The sequence below is a fragment of the Jaculus jaculus genome, chromosome 21 (assembly GCF_020740685.1).
Source record: "Jaculus jaculus isolate mJacJac1 chromosome 21, mJacJac1.mat.Y.cur, whole genome shotgun sequence".
Taxonomy (NCBI): domain Eukaryota; kingdom Metazoa; phylum Chordata; class Mammalia; order Rodentia; family Dipodidae; genus Jaculus; species Jaculus jaculus.
The window spans coordinates 6,782,493-6,802,962 of NC_059122.1; the positions used below are offsets into that span (position 1 = coordinate 6,782,493).

Genomic DNA, 20,470 nt, shown 5'->3' on the forward strand with positions numbered 1-20,470 from the left:
TTTAGAGTGAGAGAGAAAGAGAGAGGAAAGAATTGGCACACTAGGTCCTCAGCCACTGAAATTGAACTCCAGACTCTTGCGCCACCTAGTGGGCATGTGCAACCTTGCGCTTTCCTCACCTTTCTGCATCTGGCTTACTTACTTGGGATCTGGAGAGTTGAATATGGGTCCTTAGGCTTCTCAGGCAAGTGCCTTAACCGTTAAACCGTCTCTCCAGCCCCAGATCAGCCACTTTCTTACTCCAAGCCTGGGCCCTCCCTATCTTTCACTCTCAGTATGGAAACCCTCGGCCCTGGGTCCATCGCCTCTGATTATCTCAGCCCCAGGTGCCTCTGCTCTTTCCTGTCCCTTGCCAAGCACCGGCCTGCAGGACTCGCCCTGTATCTTCTCCATAGCCTGCAGGTTCCCTCTTCCTCCCAGCAGATGAGAGATCTGAAAAGCAGATCAAGCTCTTCCCTCTCCCTTAACAGTTTCCAGTACTCCCCTTACCCGTGGAGTCAAAGCCACACTCTGGGGACCTGCCTGCCCAGCCTTCAGTCACGCGCACCCTGATTGCCCTCCTGACTTCTCCTCAACTACGTCCTCTCCCTCTGTAAGCTGCTCCCAGACCCTCTTGAGGATTGTGGCCACCACTGGCTTGCGTAATTGCTTCTCCTTCATCAACCAAACCTCAGGCAGGAAGCCTTCCGTATTACCACCCAAAATTAGGTCCTCTAGGGGATTTCACTAGCTTTTCTCTTCATATTCTCTTTGTACCCTTTTTTTTTTTTCCTTTCCATTTCTTTCTTTCTTCTTCTTCTTTTTTTTTGAAGTAGGGTCTTGCTCAAGCCCAGCCTGACCTGGAATTCACTCTGTGTTCTTCTCAGGGTGGTCTCGAACTCACGGTGATCCTCCTACCTCTGCCTCCCAAGTGCTGGCGTTAAAGGCGTGCGCCATCACACCTGGCTTTTTAATATTTTTATGTTTGTATTTATTTACTTATTTGTTGGTTTTTTGAGGTAGGGTTTCACTCTAGCCCAGGCTGACCTGCAATTCACTATGGAGTCTCAGGGTGGCCTCGAACTCACGACCATCCTCCTACCTCTGCCTCCCGAGTGCTGGGATTAGAGGTGTGCACCATTATGCTTGGCACTTTTCTTTTTTCTTTATTTATTTGAGAGATACAGAGAGAAAGAGACAGAGACAGACAGACAGAGAGAGAGAGAGAATGGCCACACCAGGGCCTCCAGCCGCTGCAAGTGAACTCCAGATTGCATGCACCACCTTGTGCAACTGGCTTACGTGGCTCCTGGGGAACCAGGGTCCTTAGGCTTCATAGGCTAGTGCTCAACTGTTAAGCCATCTCTGTAGCCCCTTTTCTTCTTTAAAATGACTTTGTTCCTCTTCTTTTTCGAGGTAGGCTTTCACTGTATCCCAGGCTGACCTGGAATTCACTCTGTAGTCTCAGGGTGGCCTCGAACTCACGGCGATCCTCCTACCCTCTGCCTCCCGAGTGCTGGGATTAGAGGCCTGTGCGCCACCACACCGGGGGGGGGGGGTGTGCTCTGCATGGGAGCTTTAACAGCAATGCGGATCCCCAGCCAGAGTAGGGCCTCTTTCTAAAGTTGCCTACCCTGTGTGCTCTTGATTCAAACCCTACCTGGAGTCCTCTAGGCCCCCCTTGCTAGCCAGCCAGCCCTCAGATTGCAGCCAGAGGCCCCACAGGCAAGCCACACACCGCGACATCCTCCCCCAGCCTGTTGTCTGCCCTGGCTTGGGGCCGGTGCCAGTTCCCTCTGTTCCTGGCTCACAGGGCCTCACGGGGCCTGCAAATCCCCAGCCTGGGGCTGCCGCCTCCGCACTGACTCAGGCCTTGCCTCACCCACCCCAGCCTGGTGGGCAGCCTCACCCACCACAGAGACATGCTTGGGTTATAGCAGCAGTTGCCACCGTTGCGTTTGTGGAGGCTGTTTGGACATAAAACAACTATTCAACTAAGGCCACCCCTGCGCACCAGCGATTTAGCAAAACCAAGGCAGCAGCGTGGCAGAAATGCTTCGCTAAATGCAGACAGATGAGTGAGCCGTGGCCATTCTCCTTCTCTCAATGGCGGTAGCCATTGGTCCGGTACTCAGCGGAGCCAGGCACGAGTGAGGTCCAGGAACGACTTCGCGCACTTTCCCTTCGGTACTCACACCACTAGAGGCCTGCATGGATGCTGAGTCCTTAAGATATATCTGCTCCCGCCCCAGGAAGTCCCCCCTGTTCCCAGTGACCCCTCCACAACTGCTTTCTAGTGATCACAGCCTTTGATTCTCAGTCTACTTCCTTCTTTCTTTCTTTATTTGAGAGCAACAGACAGAGAGAGAAAGAGGCAGATAGAGAGAGAATGGGCGCGCCAGGGCCTCCAGCCACTGCAAACGAACTCCGGACACGTGCGCCACCATGTTCACCTGGCTTACATGGGACCTGGAGAATCAAACCTGGGTCTTTAGGCTTTGCAGGCAGGCGCCTTGACCACTAAGCCATCTCTCCAGCCCCACAATACCCTTTTTAAAAAAAAATAATTTTATTTATTTGCTAAAGACAGGGACACACAGAGAAAGAAGCATGCAGAAAAAGAGAGACAGAGTGATTGAGAGAGAGAAAAAGAGAAGGTAAGGGCATCTAAGGCTTCCTGCCACAACAAAGGAACTCTAGATGCATGTGCCACTTTGTGCTTCTGGCTTTATATGGGTACTTGGGGATCGAACCCAGGCCATCAGGCCCTGCAAGCGAGTGCCTTTAACTGCTGAGCCATCGCTACAGACCTTGCCCTGGCCCTTTTTTTTGTTTTGTTTTGCTTTTTTTGTTTTTTGAGGTAGGGTCTCACTGTAGTCCAGGCTGACCTGGAATTCACTATGGAGTCTCAGGGTGGCCTCGAACTCACAGCGATCCTCCTACCTCTGCCTCCCGAGTGCTGGGATTAAAGGCGTGCGCCACCACACCCGGCCTTTGCCCTGGCCTTTTAACAACACAGAGAGCTGGTAGTCTGGGGCTCTTTCTTAGGTCAGGTCCTGTTCTTTGCAGTGAGCTTTCATTGAATCTTCTCTCTGCTACTGCTAATCCCATCTTAAAGATATGTAAGGTGAGGTTAAGAGTGATTTAAGCAGGGTTGAGAAGATGGCTCAGAGGTTAAAGGCCTTGCTTGCAAAGCTTGCTGACTGGGGTTCAATTTCCAAGTTGCCCACATAATCTGGATGCAAAAGGTGGTGAAAGTGTCTGACATTTGTTTGCAGCTGGGAGAGGCCCTGGTGTGGCCCTCCCTCTCTCCCACATGCAAATTTAAAAAAGAGGGCAGGAGGGCCTGGAGACATGGCTTAGCGGTTAAGGCGCCTTCCTGTGAAGTCAAAGGACTCAGGTTCGACTCCCCAGGACCCATGTAAGCCAGATGCACAAGGGGGCACATGTGTCTGGAGTTCGTTTGCAGTGGCTGGAGGCCCTGACGTGTCCATTCCCTCTCTCTGTCTCTACCTGCCTATTTTTGTATTTCTCTCTCTCTCTCAAATAAATAAATAAAAATAAAATATTTTAAAAAAAAGGGCAGGTAAGATGGCTTAGTGGTTAAGGCACTTGCCTTCAAAGCCTAAGGACCCAAGTTCGAGTTTTCACTACCCAAGTAAAGTCAGATGCACAAGGTGGTGCATGTATTTGGAGTTCGTTTGCAGTGGCTAGAGGCCCTGGCACGCCCATTCTCACTATCTGCCTCTTTCTCTCTGTCTCTCAAAGAAATAAATAAATTTTAAAAAACCAAGAAAAGGAAGCCAGGAGTAGTAGCGCACACCTTTAATCCCAGCACTCGGGAGGCAGAGGTAGGAGGATCGCCATGAGTTCAAGGCCACCCTGAGACTCCATAGTGAATTCCAGGTCAGCCTGGGCCAGAGTGAGACCCTACCTGGAAAAACCAGAATAAATAAATGAATAAAATTTTAAAAAGGGCTGGAGAGATGGAGCATGCATGAGAAGCATAAGGACCTGTGTTCGACTCTCCAGATCCCACATAAGCTAGTCACACAAGGTGACGCTAGACACACAAGGTCGCTGAAGGTGGCGTATGCATCTGGAGTTCGATTCCAGTGGCTGAGGCCCTGGCACTCTTAATTCTCTCTGTTGCTCTCTCACATTAAAAAAAAAAAAAAAAAGCCAGGAGTGCTGGCACATGCCTTTAATCCCAGCACTTGGGAGGCAGAGAGGTAGGAGGATTGCCATGAGTTCGAGGCCACCCTGAGACTACAGAGTGAATTCCAGGTCAGCCTGGGCTAGAGCGAGACCGTACCTCAAAAGAAAAAAAGAGTTGTTTGAGTAATAATGGTTTGGGTTATCCAATTTTTTTTTTCTTCAATACCATTCCTCTGAGACAGTGCAGAGCATGCAGGGGTGAGGTGGGGCCGGGACAGGCTAAGGTCATTTTGCAGCCCATCAACCTCCCTGAACTAATGCCCCCCCGCCGCCCCCCGCTCTGCTCCTGGCCCCATTCTGCGTCTCTTCCACCCTCAGGGGAGCCGACTTAGACCTCTTTTGAGGTCTGCCCTACGCCCTGGGCAAGCGTGGCAGACAGAATGCCTTCGGCGGATAAAATCACCACCCCTGCGCCGATGCCCTGCCTCTGCGTGGACGAGAAATGGCTTTCTGAACCTGGATGAGAAATGAGTTGCGTTGATTCAGACTAGGGGCAGGAGGAGGTCAGGTATCCGGAGAGCTCTAGGGGTGGTTGAGATCTTGGGGATCCAAGGAGGATGCCCTGAGTGGGGAGACAAAAGCCCAGGGCCAGAGGAAAGACCCTACTTGCTGGGGAAGGCGGGGGGGGGGGGACACCATCCCGTGGCAGGCAGCTGGGGGCCTTGGAGGGGTCCCCGTGAGGATGCCAGCTTCTGGGAACAGGAAGTCTCAGTTGCTCAGAACCCCAGCCGGCTTGGAGCGGCCCAGGCAGAGGAATGTGGGTGGTGGGGATCAATCAGGAGGGGGCCTCTCTCCTGCCTCCCCGCATCCCCTACTTGTCCGTGTCCAGTTGTCTGTGCATATGTGTGGTTGTGTGTGTGTGTGTGTGCATGATTGTGTGTTGTGTGGTTGTCTCTGTGTGCAATGGTCGTGTGGGGGGGGTATGTCTGTGTATGTGTGTGTGTGTGTGAGTGCACGGTTGTCTGTGTGTGGGGGGCGTGTCCGTGTCTGTGCATGTGTGTGCGTGCGTGCACGGTGGTGTGCCTGTGTGCGTGCGTGTGTGTGTGTGTGTGTGTGTGTGTACATACCCTCCCTTCCCCCTGTTGCGTTCCCTCCCCAACCTCTTCCTTTCCCCTTTTCCCGCTCTTTCTTTCCTTTCTCCGCTGCTTTCCCTCCTTCCCTCTTGGTCGGCCTCCCTTGCGCACCGCAGGGGGACTGCGATGTCCAGAGCTTCTGGGCCAAGTGCCCAGATGCTTCGCAGGACGGCAGCCGGGCCCCGGGGGGCCCCCCCTTGCCTGGCCGCCTGTTGCCATGGTGATCTGGAGGCACCAACCAGCCTGCAGCCTTGGCCTTGCGGTGGGGAGAAGAGCTCTGATGGGGGCGGTTTGGGGGAGAGGCCAGGTCTCTTCCCCCCAAACATCCCACCTTGTAGCCAGGAGCTGCTGAACAGGAACAGCATCTTCTGGGCTGCGCGTCGTCAGGCTGCCTTCCCCGAGAGGCACATGGTGGGCTAGTTTCCCCTGGATGCTCAAAACCTTCCTGGCCGGGCGTGGTGGCGCACGCCTTTCATCCCGGCACTCGGGAGGCAGAGGTAGGAGGATGGCCATGAGTTCGAGGCCACCCTGAGACTCCATAGTGAATTCCCGGTCTCCTGGCCAACCTCAAGGCAGGAGCACAATTGGAGAGGCAGAGCTGCTGTGATTGGGCAAAGCTCTTAGCTAAGTCCCCTCGTTTGCACCTCAAGACTGGCCTGCAAAGTCCCGGGGCGTCTCATTTTACACGTGAGGGAATCGGCTCCTGGGATGAGCTGCTGGACCAGAGAACAGACCGGACCGAGGGGAAGCGAGCCGTCCAGGGTTCCTCACGGACGGTCGGGCTGCACGCTGGTGCCATCCACGGACACTGGCACCTCTTTCCTGTGTCGCCTCCCTCCATTCTCCACGTTTCCACGGGCATGAAGCGAGAGACAGAGACAGGCTTCTGGGCCCCGTGAAGCTTTAGTTAAGATGAGCCTCCTCCAACCAGTGCTTGCTCGCTGTGCACCGAGCCAGGGGGACCTTTGGTTTCTGGGGTCTGTGTTGACCCCCACATCACATTAGGCAGATACTGGGGAGAGAGAATGTCTTTTTTTTTAAATTTGTATTGTTTAGTTTTATTTATTTATTTGATAGTGACAGAGAAAGAGGCAGAGAGAGAGAGAGAGAGAGAGAGAGAGAGAGAGAGAGAGTGGGAGGAGAGTGGGCGCGCCAGGGCTTTTAGCCACTGCAAAGGAATTCCAGACGCGTGCGCCCCCTTGTGCATCTGGCTAATGTGGGTCCTGGAGAATCAAGTCTCGAACCGGGGTCCTTAGGCTTCACAGGCAAGCGCTTAACTGCTAAGCCATCTCTCCAGCCCGAGAATGTCTTTTTTTTTTTCTTTTTTTGGTTTTTCAAGGTAGTGTTTCACCTGAAATTCAGTCTGTAGTCTAGGGTGGCCTCGAACTCATGGCGATCCTCCTACCTCTGCCTCCTGAGTGCTGGGATTAAAGGCATGTGCCACCACGCTTGGCTTGGGTTCTTTCTTTTTAAAATTATTTTTATTGATTTATTTTTTTATTTGAGACAGTGAGAGAAGGAAAGAGGCACACACACACGCACACACAAACACAGAGAATGGCATGCCAAGGCCTCTAGCCACTGCAAACAAACTCCAGACACATGCACCACCTTATGCATCTGGCTTACGTGGATCCTGGGGAATCGAACTGCGGTCCTTTGGCTTTGCAGGCAAACGCCTTAACTGCTAAGCCATCCCTCCAGCCCCAGGGTTTCACTCTAGCCCAGGCTGACCTGGAATTCACTATGTAGTCTCAGGGTGGCCTTGAACTCACGGAGATCCTCCTACCTCTGCCTCCCGAGCACTGGGATTAAAGGCATGCGCCGCCACGCCCGGCTTCCTTGGGGAAACACAGACTCAGGTTACCTTACCCAAATAACATGTTCTACCATGGATGAGGTTACCTTGAATTTTCATAATTTTCATAATTACAGAGCATTAGGGAAGTCCTACATAACGTATTGTCAGGGGCATCAGGCTGGCAGAGAAGAGTGGGGAGATCTCTGCTGTGGGTTTCATATGTATTACTTACCAATTCATTTTTTTTTAATTTTTTATTTATTTATTTGAGAGCGACAGACACTGAGAGAAAGACAGGTAGAGGGGGAGAGAGAGAATGGGCGCGCCAGGGCTTCCAGCCTCTGCAAACTAACTCCAGACGTGTGCGCCCCCTTGTGCATCTGGCTAACGTGGGACCTGGGGAACCGAGCCTCGAACCGGGGTCCTTAGGCTTCACAGGCAAGCGCTTAACCGCTAAGCCATCTCTCCAGCCCTTTTTTTTTTTTATTAGAGAGAGAGAATTGACACACCAGGGCCTCAGCCACTGCAAACGAACTCCAGACGCATGTGTCCCCTTGTGCATCTGGCTAACGTGGATCCTGGGGAATGGAGCCTCGAACTGGGGTCCTTAGGCTTCACAGGCAAGCGCTTAACCGCTAAGCCATCTCTCCAGCCCCAAATAAAATGTGTTAAAGAAAGACCTGGCACAGAGAGCCCCTGGGCCTCAGTTCTTCCATCCATAAAGTTCAGCAGTTGTAATCAGTCTCAGATAAAGGTGGCCGGGTAGGTAGTGACAGGAGATCTGCTCTGGGCAACTTGGGCAGGATTTGGGACTTCTCTGGGCTTGGGGGGGGGTCTCCTGGGTGCTGTGTCAATGAGAAGTCCTCCAGCCTTTGCCTGCGGGTCGGATGAGATGCGTGTTGGGTCACGTTTAGGTGGTGTCCGCCTCACTGGTTCTGGCCCCTCGCCAGTTCCTCGGTGGGTCAGGGCAGTTCTGATGGCTGAGGGTGGGCATCAGATTTCGGAAAAGTCTATTTTTACTCTTGGGAGTGGAGGGAGACAAGCGGTGTTCCGCCCTGGTCTAGAATGTGGTTGGAGGAGGCAGGGCCTTATGGTCTTCGTTCTTTTGCCTGTTTTGAGGGGAGCAGGGTTGACACTGAGGAGTCGGTGACTTACTCCTAAGCCATCTGACCAGCCCCAAACCAAGCCTTTTAAAGCGTACAATTCTCTTGTCTTCCGCACATTTGCGATGTTATACACACCCCTCTCATTCGGCTCCAGAAGATTCCCGTCGCTCTCAGGTCAAACTGCCTCCTCTCCTCAAGTCAGCCACCTTTTATCTCTGTTGATTTATGTGCTTGGGGTATTTCATATCAATGTAATCATATAATATGTGACCTTGAGGGTCTGCTTTTTTTTTTAAATTCTTTTTTGTTCATTTTTTATTAATTTATTTGAGAGTGACAGAGAGAAAGAGACAGAGAGAATGATTGAGAAATGGCGTGCCAGGGCTTCCAGCCTCTGCAAACGAACTCCAGACGCGTGCGCCCCCTTGTGCATCTGGCTAACGTGGGACCTGGGGAACCGAGCCTCGAACCGGGGTCCTTAGGCTTCACAGGCAAGCGCTTAACCGCTAAGCCATCTCTCCAGCCCAAGGGTCTGCTTTTTGTATGAAGCACAATTATTTTATTTAATTGAGAGAGAGAAAAAGAGGGAGGGAGGGAGGGAGAGGAAGAGGAAGGGAGAGAACGGGCACGCCAGGACCTTCAGCTGCTGTAATTGAACTCCAGACACGTGCACCACCTTGTCTATCTGGTTTAGGTGGGTTCTGGGGAATCAAACCTGGGTCCTTTGGCAGGCAAATGCCTTGACTGCTAAGCCATCTCTCCAGCCCTTTTTTTTTTCTTTGAGACATCTTATATGTAGCTCAGGCTGAAGTCTAACTTCTTTTTTACTTTAACTTTCTTTTTTCTTTTTGTAAAATAAGTTTTTTTTTGTTTATTTTTAATTATTTATTTGAGAGCGACAGACAGAGAGAAAGAGGCAGACAGAGAGAGATTGGGAATGGGCACACCAAGGCCTCCAGCCACTGCAAACAAATTCCAGATGCATGTGCCCCCTTGTGCATCCGGCTAATGTGGGTCCTGGGGAATCGAGCCTCATACTAGCATCCTTAGGCTTCACAGGCAAGTGCTTAACCGCTAAGCCACCTCTCCAGCCCTCTTTTCCTTTTTTTTATTAACAGCTTCCATAATTATAGACAAGAAACCATGATAATTCCCTCCCCCACCACATTTCCCTTTGCAACTCCACTCTCTATCATATCCCCGACCCCTCTGAATCAGTGTCTCTTTTATTTTATTTATTTATTTATTTATTTTGGTTTTCCGAGGTAGGATTTCACTCTAGCTCAGGCTGACCTGGAATTCACTATGTAGTCTCAGGGAGGCCTCAAACTCATGGCAAACCTCCTACCTCTGCCTCCCAAGTGCTGGGATTAAAGGCGTGCGCCACCAAGCCCGGCAAAATATTTTATTTTTATTTTTTAATATTTTATTTGAGGGGGGTGGAGAGGGAGATAATGGGTACTCCAGGGCCTCCAACCACTGCAAACGAACTCCAGACGCTTGCACCACCTTGTGCATCTGGCTTACGTGGGTCCTGGGGAATCGAACCTGGGTTGTTTGACTTTGCAGGCAGCCAAGCGCCTTAACGGCTAAGGCATCTATCTCTCCAGCTCTTACTTGACTTCTTAACTCGGTTTGTTGGCATTTTTGTTTGCAGTGCCTTGCGTCCTGCATGGCCCACTGTGTTTGGGGGGGGGGCTACCCCGGAGCCTCTGGGCAAAGAAGGTGGGGCATAGGGTAAGGCTGCAATAAACTTGGGAACGTGGATGGGTGGTGAGTGGCTAGGAAGGCTGTACTCTCTTCCACTGGCCTGAGAGGCTGGGCTAGGGATAGCGGGGAAGGCTCCTTTGTGGGGCAGAGCATGCGGTTTTGGGCAGTTTCTTCACACAGCTCCGTGCTGGCTGGCTGGAGACAATGAGCCCTTTCATGGGCCTGGCTGGTGGCTCCCAGGGTGGTCCAAAGTCCCCTCTCTCAGGAAGGACAGCTGATTGGTTCATAGTGCAGAGAAGCCCAGTGGTAGGAGCAGTTAGGACTTGACCAGGTTCACATGATAGGATATTCTTTGCTTTTTCTTTTTTTAATTGTTTTAAAATTTATTTGAGAGAGAGAGAGAATAGGCACACCAGGGCCTTCAGCCACTGCAAACGAACTCTAGACACATGTGCCTCCTTGTGCATCTGGCTCACGTGGGTCCTGGGGAATCGAACCCGGGTCCTTTGGCTTCGCTAAGCCATCCCTCCAGCCCGAGACAGGATGTTTTAAGTGGCTGTGGTTGCACTCACTGGTGGCTCTGCTTTCGGATAGACTCCTCTGGTGGAGTGTGGAGACCTGAGGCCAGGCTTTAGGGAATAAGCAATTGCGGCATGTGTGGGTGCGTCTGTGTGGTGGTCGTGTTGGTGGGGTGCTTGGAAGGTTATAGTAAGCCTTTAAGGATCTGGGATTCTGGGGGCTGGAGAAAGGATTAACCGGAGGGGAAGCTGTTGTCAGGTTACCTAGTCCTCTTGGCTTCCACTCTGGGTGACACTGGCTCAGCCCTTCCCCTCCATGTCTCATCCCCAGCTGTGGAGGGTTTAGTTAGGCAAAGTGGTCTCTCCTGCTCTGACCCAGCAGACGTGTGACCCAAGAGATGGGGATTGTGGTCAGAATGAACGACCTCAAGTCCACAGTGTGGTCAGCTGGGGCCATATCTGGACAGGTTTGTGTCCCTGGCACCGCCGACGTCTGGAAAGGGCCTATCTCTGACCTCTATGTGCCCTCCCTTCCTGCCAGCTGTCCTGGCTCTGCCTGCCTGGCACAGACTCCATCCAGGGTCCTCGCTCTCCTGGGAGGAGTGGCCTTGGCCTGGGGTCCCATTGGACAAGGCTTCCCTGGCTGGGCACACCCCCTGCCCTCTGCTGGCTGCCGGCCTGCCCTGGCCCCTGCCAGCGATCCCACTGCCTTGGAGCCCGGGGAGGCGCGAGGAGCCTAAGGGACCGCGCGCGCGACAGCTGCCTGTGCTGTGACCCAGGGCTCTGCGCCCTCAGCCCTTGTGGGGAACGGTGGTGGGCAGGGGACAGCAGCCAGGGAAGTTGCAGCTCTCCAGGAAGCATGGCGTTTCTGTCTCAGAGGCTGATGGGGGGGGGGCTCACCGCTTCTCCCGGGAAATCTCAGCTGGTTAGGGCTGGGAATCCTCCACCTCTGGCGAACGGACAGATGTGGCTCAGGAAGGGAGGGGACCTTTAGTTTGTTTGTTGATTTTATTTTATTTTATTTTTTTTCCTGAGGTAGGGTCTCACTCTAGCCTGGACTGACCTGGAATTCACTATGGAGTCTCAGGGCGGCCTCGAACTCACGGCGATCCTCCTACCTCTGCCTCCCAAAGTGCTGGGATTAAAGGCGTGCGCCACCACGCCTGGCTCCCGGTTTCTTTCTTTGTTTTATTTTATTTTATTATTTTATTTTTTAACAATGTTCTTTGTAGAACTCCCATCTACGAGAGGGGCTTGGGAAGAGTGGGCAAACGGGGTCTGCCCGCCCCTGACCTCTTACCTGTTCGCACACCCAGAAACCCCCGCCATCCCACAGCCACATCCACATCCACGTGGTCTCCTAGCGCCCAGCCAGGCGGGAGATGCCTTTCCCAGTGGTTTCCATGGCAACAGGCTCTGCTGCTTGAACTGAAGCAGCCTGAAAGATGGGTGGCCTGGCACCCGTCGACCCCCCCCCCAACTCCCGATCCAGGCTGAGAGCCCCAAAGATAACTGGCCGCCTTTCTCCCCTGGGTGCGTCTAGTCCTGTGCCTGGCACCCAGTGTCTCAAGAACGACTGTTCTGGGTCCCACACACGCCTGACTCTCAGAGTCACGGGCATGGGCAGCTTTGGAATTTATCAAATGAGCTACAGGCGATGGGGGAAGGCGGCTCAGTGGGTAGAGCGCTTGCGTCGCCAGCGTGATGACCTGGGTTCGAGACTCAGCACCCACGTGAGACGCTGGCATGGCCATGTGCTTGCAATCCTGAGGCAGAGATAAGAGGCTTTCTGGGGGGCATGCTGGCGTGCCATCCTACAACTTGGTGAGCTCTAGGCTAATGAGAGACCCTATCTAAAAAAAAAAAAAAAAAGGTGGTCCTTGTGCTGGAGAGATGGCTTAGTGGTTAAGGCACTTGCCTGTGAAAGCCTAAGGACCCAGGTTCGCTTCCCCAGGACCCACGTAAGCCAGATGCACAAGGTGGTGCATGTGTCTGGAGTTTGTCTGCAGTGGCTGGAGGCCCTGGTGTGTCCATTTTCTCTGTCCTTTTCCCCCTCTCTCAAATAAATGAATGAATGAAATTATATATTTATATACACATGATATATGTTAAGTATATTATATATTAATATATATTAAAAAGGTGGTGCTTGTTCTTGAAGTTGTTCCCCGCATACCTGCCCCTGCACACTCATGAACACATTCACACGTAGGCACGCACACATGAGGTTTGCCCAGCTCCTGAGTTCGTGTTCGGACTAGGGAGGCAGTCCCCAGAGGTAGCCCCGAGATAGGCCCTCAGGCCCCTCTATCCGAGGAACCGCGGAGCACAGCCCTCCTTTTGCCCCAAGTGCAGGCAGGGTGCTCCAAGCTTGAAGCTCCTCCTTTCCTGCCCAGGGTCTTTGCTGAGCCTCCATCTTGAGAAGGAGGGAGCCCGTGAAAGGGCCTCCCGAGTGTTGGGATTTAAAGGTGTGCGCCACCACGCCCGGCTGCACACACATTTTTTTTTTTACCAGAACATCACATAAGTTTATTTCAGATGTAACAGTAATGTTAAAATTGACAAGTTTAATTCTGAACTGCACCAAATAAACTTAGCCATTTAAGTATTTTTAAAGTTTTCCCTCCAAAAACTGAGGGAGCTTTTGTTTTCCACCACCATACACCACTGTTTCCCAATAGTTCTCTTATTGGAGGACTTTCAATTAATGAGCAAACTGCTTTGAGATGCTTCAGAACTCTTCCTTTCCTCAAATGAAAACTAATCTGGACAAATTATATATTGCATAGATTTCTCTATAGTCTTTCCTTTAGAACCTAAATGCAAATACCATATAATAGTATAATTTTAACCTATTTGCCCCACAGTAAAAACTATTTGTCCTGAAAAATATGACGGATATAGCCTTCCAGTTAATAGAACTACTGTTTTACCTCAGAAATTTTTATCATTTACCAAAAAACAAAAATATGGGACAGGAGTCTTTACTGACTCATATGATCCTACATGGAGCAATGGCCAGCCTCTCTACACCGGCCTCTTCTGCAAGTGGATGGAATTATTTGATACAGGGTTGATGAAGGATAACTGACCTTTACACACACTTAAAATTTAGGGTAATGCACACACATTTTTAAAAGACGTGCCATCACAGCTGGGCGTGGTGGCGCACACCTTTAAATCCCAATACTTGGGAGGCAGAGGTGGGAGAATCGTTGTGAGTTCGAGGCCACCCTGAGACTCCATGGTGAATTCCAGGCCAGCTTGGGCTAGAGCAAAACACTAACTTGAAAAACCAAAAAAAAAAAAAAAAAAAGTCAGACATGGTGGCATATCTGTAATTTTAGCACTCTCCTGGAGGCAGTAAGGATTGAGAGCTCAAAGCTAGCCTGGTGAGACTTTGTCTCAAACACACACACACACACACACACCCCAAAACCAAAACCACAAGGTCAATCTAAAACAAAACTTTTAAAAAAAATTATTTTTATTTATTTGCGAGCAACAGACAGACAGAGAAAGAGGCAGAGAGAGAGAGAGAGAGAGAGAATGGGCGCGCCAGGGCCTCCAGCTGCTGCAAATGAACTCCAGATGCATGCACCCTCTTGTGCATCTGGCTAACGTGGGTCCTGGGGAACTGAGCCTCGAACCGGGGTTCTTAGGCTTCACAGGCAAGCGCTTAACTGCTAAGCCATCTCTCCAGCCCTAAAACAAAACTTTAAAAAGGTATCCACCAGCCAGAGCAAGGAAATAGATATTCTGCCAGGAAGAAGCCGGCACAGGTGGCATCTGAAGAGGTCTTTGGGGGCTGGAGAGATGACTTAACAGGTAAGGCGCTCACCTGCAAAGCCAAAGGACCCAGGTTTGATTCCCCAGGACCCACATAAGCCAGATGCACATGGTAGCGCATGCATCTGGAGTTCATTTGTGGTAGAGGCCCTGGCATGCCCATTCTCACTCTGTCTTTCTTTCCCTCTCTCTGTCTTTAAGAAATAAATAGCTAAGAATAAATCTTTGAAGCCGGGCGTGGTGGCGCACGCCTTTAATCCCAGCACTCGGGAGGCAGAGGTAGGAGGATTGCCGTGAGTTCAAGGCCACCCTGAGACTCCATAGTGAATTCCAGGTCAGCCTGGGCTAGAGTGAAACCCTACCTTGAAAAACCAAAATAAATAAATAAATCTTTGAAAAAATAAATCTTAAAAAAAAAAAAAGAGGTCTTTGGGGGCTGGAGGGATGGCTTAGCGGTTAAGGCATCTGTCTGCAAAACCAAAGGGCCCAGGTTCAGTTCCCCAGGACCCATGTTAACCAGATGCACAGGGGGGCGCACGTGTCTGGAGTTCGTTTGCAGTGGCTGGAGGCCCTGGCGCGCCCATTCTCTCTCTCTCTGTCAAATAAATAAATAATAAAATATCTAAAAATAAAAGAGGTCTCTGGGCTCCGATCCTAGGCTGGGAGGGGTAAGTGGCCACTCTCAACTGGGCTGGCGAGAGGTGGCCCTGTGTCCCTGGGAGACCTGTGAGAACTGACCACTTGTTTCCACTTGTCCCCAGGGCTTGGCCACTGTCTTCTCGGGCCGTATCTCCCGGAAGTCCATCCCACGTGCAGAGGACGAAGGCGCCATGGCCGATGGTGAGGGCTACCGCAACCCCACGGAGGTGCAGATGAGCCAGCTGGTGCTGCCGTGCCACACCAACCATCGTGGCGAGCTGAGCATCGGGCAGCTGCTTAAATGGATCGACACCACGGCCTGCCTGTCGGGTGAGCCCGCCTGCTCCCCGGGGCCCAGACCAAAGGCTTTGGTTTACAGAGATAGTGATTTGTTGTTTTTTTTTTTGTTTTTGTCCTGTGAATGCTTCTTGGCCTCTGTCCCTGCTAGTGCCCTGCCCCAAATGCTCAGTGTCCCTGTGCTCAAGGTAGCCTGTCCCCCTCCCTCGTGCCTGGCCCTTGACGTGGGTACCCACCCTGTCTGCACACGTGGTAGCTCTCAACGTATCTGCTTCCTCACTGGAGTAGAGACCTATACCATGGCTGTTTATGGTCTTCCCCGTGGTGGGGCTTTGCTTGTTTGTTTGGTTTGTTTTTTGGGGGGACAAGGATCTTGCTTCTAGCCCAGGCTGACCTGGAATTCACTATGCAGTCTCAGGGTGGCCTCGAACTCATGATGATCCTCCCACCTCTGCCTCCCGAGTGCTGGGATTGGAGGCGTGCGCCACCACGCCTGACACCTCTGTTCTTGACAGTTCGCACATGACTTGAACAACCAACCCCGTGGGTCTCTATTTTTTTTTTTTTTTTTTACTTTTTTAAGTTCATTTTTTAGAATGACAGACAGAAAGAGAAAGGCAAAGAGAAAGAGAAAGAGAGAGAGAGAGAATGGGCGCACTAGGGCCTCCAGCCACTGCAAACGAACTCCAGACGTGTGCGCCCCCTTGTGCATCTGGCTAACGTGGGGCCTGGAGAACCGAGCCTCGAACCGGGGTCCTTAGGCTTCACAGGCAAGCGCTCAACCGCTAAGCCATCTCTCCACCCCTCTATTTTTTTAAAAATTATTTTTAATTTTTATTCGGGGTGAGTGGGGGAAGAGGCAGAACGGGCACACCAGGGCCTTCAGACACTGCAAACGAACTCCAGACAAATTCGTGCCGCCTTGTGCATCTGGCTTTGTACGTGTACCGGGGAATCGAACCTGGGTCCTTTTGGCTTTGCAGACAAGTGCCTTAACCTCTCAGCCATCTCTCCAGCAAACTCCCCCACCCCCGTGGGTCTCTAGTGGGCTCATACATGTGACACAATGCCCCCGGCACAATTGAGCCAGTCCTGTGGCCAGGGAACCTTTCCTCGGGGTTCCAGAAGAAGCAAGAAAGCAGAAGCGGGAAGCGCTCAGGCAGAGGGCCTGCGTGACCCCGGGGCAGGCTGCTAAATCTCTGGCTTTTTCCTCCCGAGCCCAGCGGAGAGGCATGCCGGCTGTCCCTGTGTTACAGCCTCTATGGATGACATCTATTTTGAACACACCATTAGGTAAGTTGACCCTCTCGGCTTTTCATCACCCTCCTGGGGTGTCCCAACCACCTCCACCCAGGGCCCACGTTCCTGTGTGCTCGCCCGCTAAGCTGTGCGCCACCGGGGAGCTGCCTCAACTGGTTGGTGGCCTTTGAACATGAAACCGGGGAACCTCTGGTGGCAGGTGACGGTGTAGGAGGTGCCTGCTGTTTGGGGCCATAGGATGGGCTTCCTTGTCAGGGTGGTGGTGGGGGACAGGGAAGGTGCCTCAACTTTGCACTTAAATGTTACTGAGATATTGTCCTACAGTGCTCTGTGACCTTGGGGGATTCAAAACTCTCTCTCTCTCTCTCTCTCTCTCTCTTTTTTTCTGGCCTTTCTTTGTGGAAAGACTTACAACTGGTCAGTGAATGCCTCTGAGCCCAGATCCTCTGTGTGGATCACTAGACTGTAGGGAGGTTCCTAGACAAGGTACCAGGGCCAGTCATCCTTGGGTTATACCTCTCCAGCTCTTTTTTAATAGTGGTCTGGAGAGATGGCTTAGCGGGTAAGGCGTTTGCCTGCAAAAGCCAAAGGACCCAGGTTCGATTCCGCAGGACCCATGTTAGCCAGATGCGCAAGGGGGCGCAGGCATCTGGAGTTCGTTCGCAGTGGCTGGAGGCCCTGGCACATCCATTCTCTCTCTCTCTGCCAAATAAATTAATAAATAGATATTTTATTTTTATTTATTTATTAGAGAGAGAGGAAAAGATGCAGGTAGAGAGAATGGGTGTACCAAGGCCTCTAGCCACTGCAAATGAACCCCAAGACGTATGCGCCACCTTGTGCATCTGGCTGAGGGAATCGAACCTCGGTCCTTTGGCTTTGCAAGCAAGTGCCTTAATTGCTAAGCCATCTCTCTAGTCCACCAGTTCTTTTTAAAATTATCTTTTATATTTATTTATTTGCAAGCAGAGAGAGAGAGAGAGAAAAAGAGAGAGAAGAGAGGCAGACAGAGAGAATGGGTGCACCAGGGCCTCTTACCACTACAAATATACTCCAGACACATGCGCCACTTTGTGCATCTGGCTTATATGGGTCCTGGGGAATCGAACCTGGGCTGTCAGGCTTTGCAAGCATGTGTCTTCCACCACTGAGCCACCTCTACAGTCCCTTTTTTTACAAAAATATTTTTTTTATATTTATTTTTATTTATTTGAGAATGACAGACAGAGAGAGAAAGAGGCAGATAAATAGATAGAGAATGGGTGTGCCAGGGCCTCCAGCCACTGCAAACAAACTCCAGATGCGTGCGCCCCCTTGTGCATCTGGCTAACGTGGGTCCTGGGGAATGGAACCTGGGTCCTTTGGCTTTGCAGGCAAATGCCTTAACCGCTAAGCCATCCCTCCAGACCTCTCTCTCTTTTTTTAACATAATTAATTTAATTAATTTTTTTTTGAGACAGAGAGGTGTGTGTGGGGGGGAGAGAGACATAGAAAGAGAATGGGCGCACCAGGGCCTCCAGCCTCTGCAAATGAACTCCAGGCGCATGAGCCACCATGTGCATCTGGCTTACGTGGGACCTAGAGAATCGAACCTGGGTCCTTAGGCTTCGCAGGCAAATGCCTTGACTGTTGAGGGGTCTCTCCGGCCCTGATGGTTCCCATCTCTGTCCACAGCCCCCATTGAGCCCCTTTGTAGTTAGTCAATGTGAATGTAACACAGGGACCCCTGGGCCAGGCATGTGGCTTGCTGGTACAGCATGTGACTAGCTAGCATGCACAAGGCCCTGGGTTCCATTCCCTGCGCCACAGAAAATGAAACAAAAAGGAGCAAAAACCGCATGGCCCGTGGTCCCGTGGAGTCCCAGGGAGACAAAGATCGCCGGTCAGAAGTTGAGTTCAGAGTGGGCGCCTGGGCACTTCTGGGTACAAGGGCTGGGGAGGGGAGGGACTGTGGATCAAAAAGAAATGTGGGCTGGAGAGATGGCTTAGTGGTTAAGGCACTGGCCTGCGCAGCCTGAGGACCCAGGTTCGATTCTCCCCAGATGCACATGGTGACGCACGGGTCTGGAGTTGATTTGCAGTGGTTGGAGGCCCTGGTGCGCTCATTCTCACTATGTCTCTCTCCCTTTCTCTGTGTCTAATAAATAAATTAAAATGAATCTTAAAAGTTATTTTTTTTTAAAAAGTGTGGCATTTTCTGTATTTTTTAAAGTTTTTAATTTTAATATTATTTTATTGGTTTTCTGAGGTAGGGTCTCACTCTAGCTCAGGCTGACCTGGAATTCACTATGTAGTCTCAGGGTGGCCTTGAACTCACAGCAGTCTTCCTACCTTTGCCTCCCAAGTGCCCAGCCTAATTTTTATTTTTTTAAAGAGAGCAAGCAAGGGAGAGGCAGAGGGAAAGGGAGAGAATTGGTGCGCCAGGGCCTCAGCCATTGAAATTGAACTCCAGCTGCTTGCGCCACCTAGTGGGCATGTGCAACCTTGCACTTGCCTGGCCTTTGTGCATCTGGCTTACGGGGGATCTGGAGAGTCGAACACGGGTCCTTGGGCTTCACAGGCAAGCCCCTTACCACTAAGCCATCCCTCCAGTTCTGGTTTTTTTTTTTTTTTTAATATTTTATTTATTTATTTGAGAGAGAAAGAAGCAGAAGAGAGAGAGAGACAGAGAGAGAGAGAGAGAATGGGTGTACCAGGGTCTCCAGCCACTGCAAACAAACTCCAGACACATGTGGCCACATTGTGCATCTGGCTTATGTGGCTCCTGGGGAATCGAACCTGGGTCCTTTGGCTTTGCAGGCAAGCGCCTTAAGCGCCGAGGCATCTCTCCAGCCCAAGTGTGGCGTTTCCCGGAGCAGGAGGAGAGGAGTGAAATCTTGCAGCCCAGAGTCCATGCCTGTGGGTGGGTGGGTGCTGACGCTGTCTGCCGGCTGGGTGACACTGATGTGAACATGTTCTGGGACCCCCAAAGCCTGAGCCCCCCCACACTGCTGCCGTTCCTCCCCTTGACCCCTCTGCAAAGCTCATTTCTTGTTTTCCTTTCCCCAGCGTCGGCCAAGTGGTGAATATCAAGGCCAAGGTGAACCGTGCCTTCAATTCCAGCATGGAGGTGTGTCGGGGTGGGTCTTGGCTGGGGATGGGCTGGTTTTCCCGCTCTTGTCTATCTTCTCAGAGCCCCCCCCCCAGCCCCTCTCACGTAGCAGGGTCCCAGCTGTAGCTCCGAAATGGCTAGCCAGGCTGGGAGGACCCCAAAACCTTCTTGGGCAACATCCTGTAGCCCAGAAGTGAACACAGATGCCAGATAGGCAATGGGACTTTCTCGGGGTCACTTACACAGCACAGATCCCAGTATGGGACTTGACTTCTGCGCCCTGGCCCTGGGAAGGTGCAGCAGCCGGTGGTAGGGGACGGAAGAAAGAGCGTAGCTGGTCTCAGGACGGCAGCTACAGGAGGACAGGCTGTCAGCTCGCCTCCATGACTCTCTCGTCCTCATTGCACAAGGTCGTAGGTTTAGAGGGAAGACGGTCGTGTGAAAGCCAAGCTCCAGGCGACGGCCTCACTTCCCCCCATGGGCTTCAGGCCCAGGCATCTTACCACTGATTCCAGAGAGCCACTGTGCTCCAGGGCACCCCACAAATGCCCAGGTACTCCCCAGGCAGCCATCTTTAAAAAACTTTTATTTATTTATTTATTTGTCAGAGAAAGAGGGAGACAGAGAATGAGAGAATGGGCGCGCCAGGGCCTCCAGTCGCTGCAAAGGAACAACTCCAGATGCATGCGCCCCCCCTTGTGCATCTGGCTAACGTGGGTCCTGGGGAATCGAACCTGGGTCCTTTGGCGTTGCAGGCAAATGGCTTCACCGCTAAGCCACCCCTCCAGCCCCCCCAGGCAGCTATCTTTAAAATTGGTCAACAGCGTGCGCCCACCAAAGCTCTTTGTGGGCAGGGGTGCATTTTTACTTCTCTCAGTAACTTTCTGAGGGTAGCTGGGGCCACTGTACCATTCTACAGATGAGGAAGTTGAGGCCCAGAGCCACGCTAAGCCCCCGGTCTTCCACAGCGGGTAGGTGAGGCATACACT

The 20,470-nt window shown here is 51.8% G+C and overlaps 1 protein-coding gene across 3 annotated transcripts in view; it reads left to right on the top strand.

The window, feature by feature from the left end:
- The window catches only part of Acot11 (acyl-CoA thioesterase 11), a 63,510-nt gene that overhangs the window by 19,687 nt on the left and 23,353 nt on the right, over window positions 1-20,470 (top strand). For all 3 annotated transcript variants that reach the window (XM_045139147.1, XM_045139148.1, XM_045139146.1), the window contains exons 2-4: window positions 14,956-15,163; window positions 16,354-16,423; window positions 19,439-19,499. In XM_045139147.1, coding sequence (XP_044995082.1) covers window positions 15,025-15,163; window positions 16,354-16,423; window positions 19,439-19,499 — 270 coding nt within the window. In that variant the 5' untranslated portion in view covers window positions 14,956-15,024. The remainder of the gene's footprint in view (window positions 1-14,955; window positions 15,164-16,353; window positions 16,424-19,438; window positions 19,500-20,470) is intronic.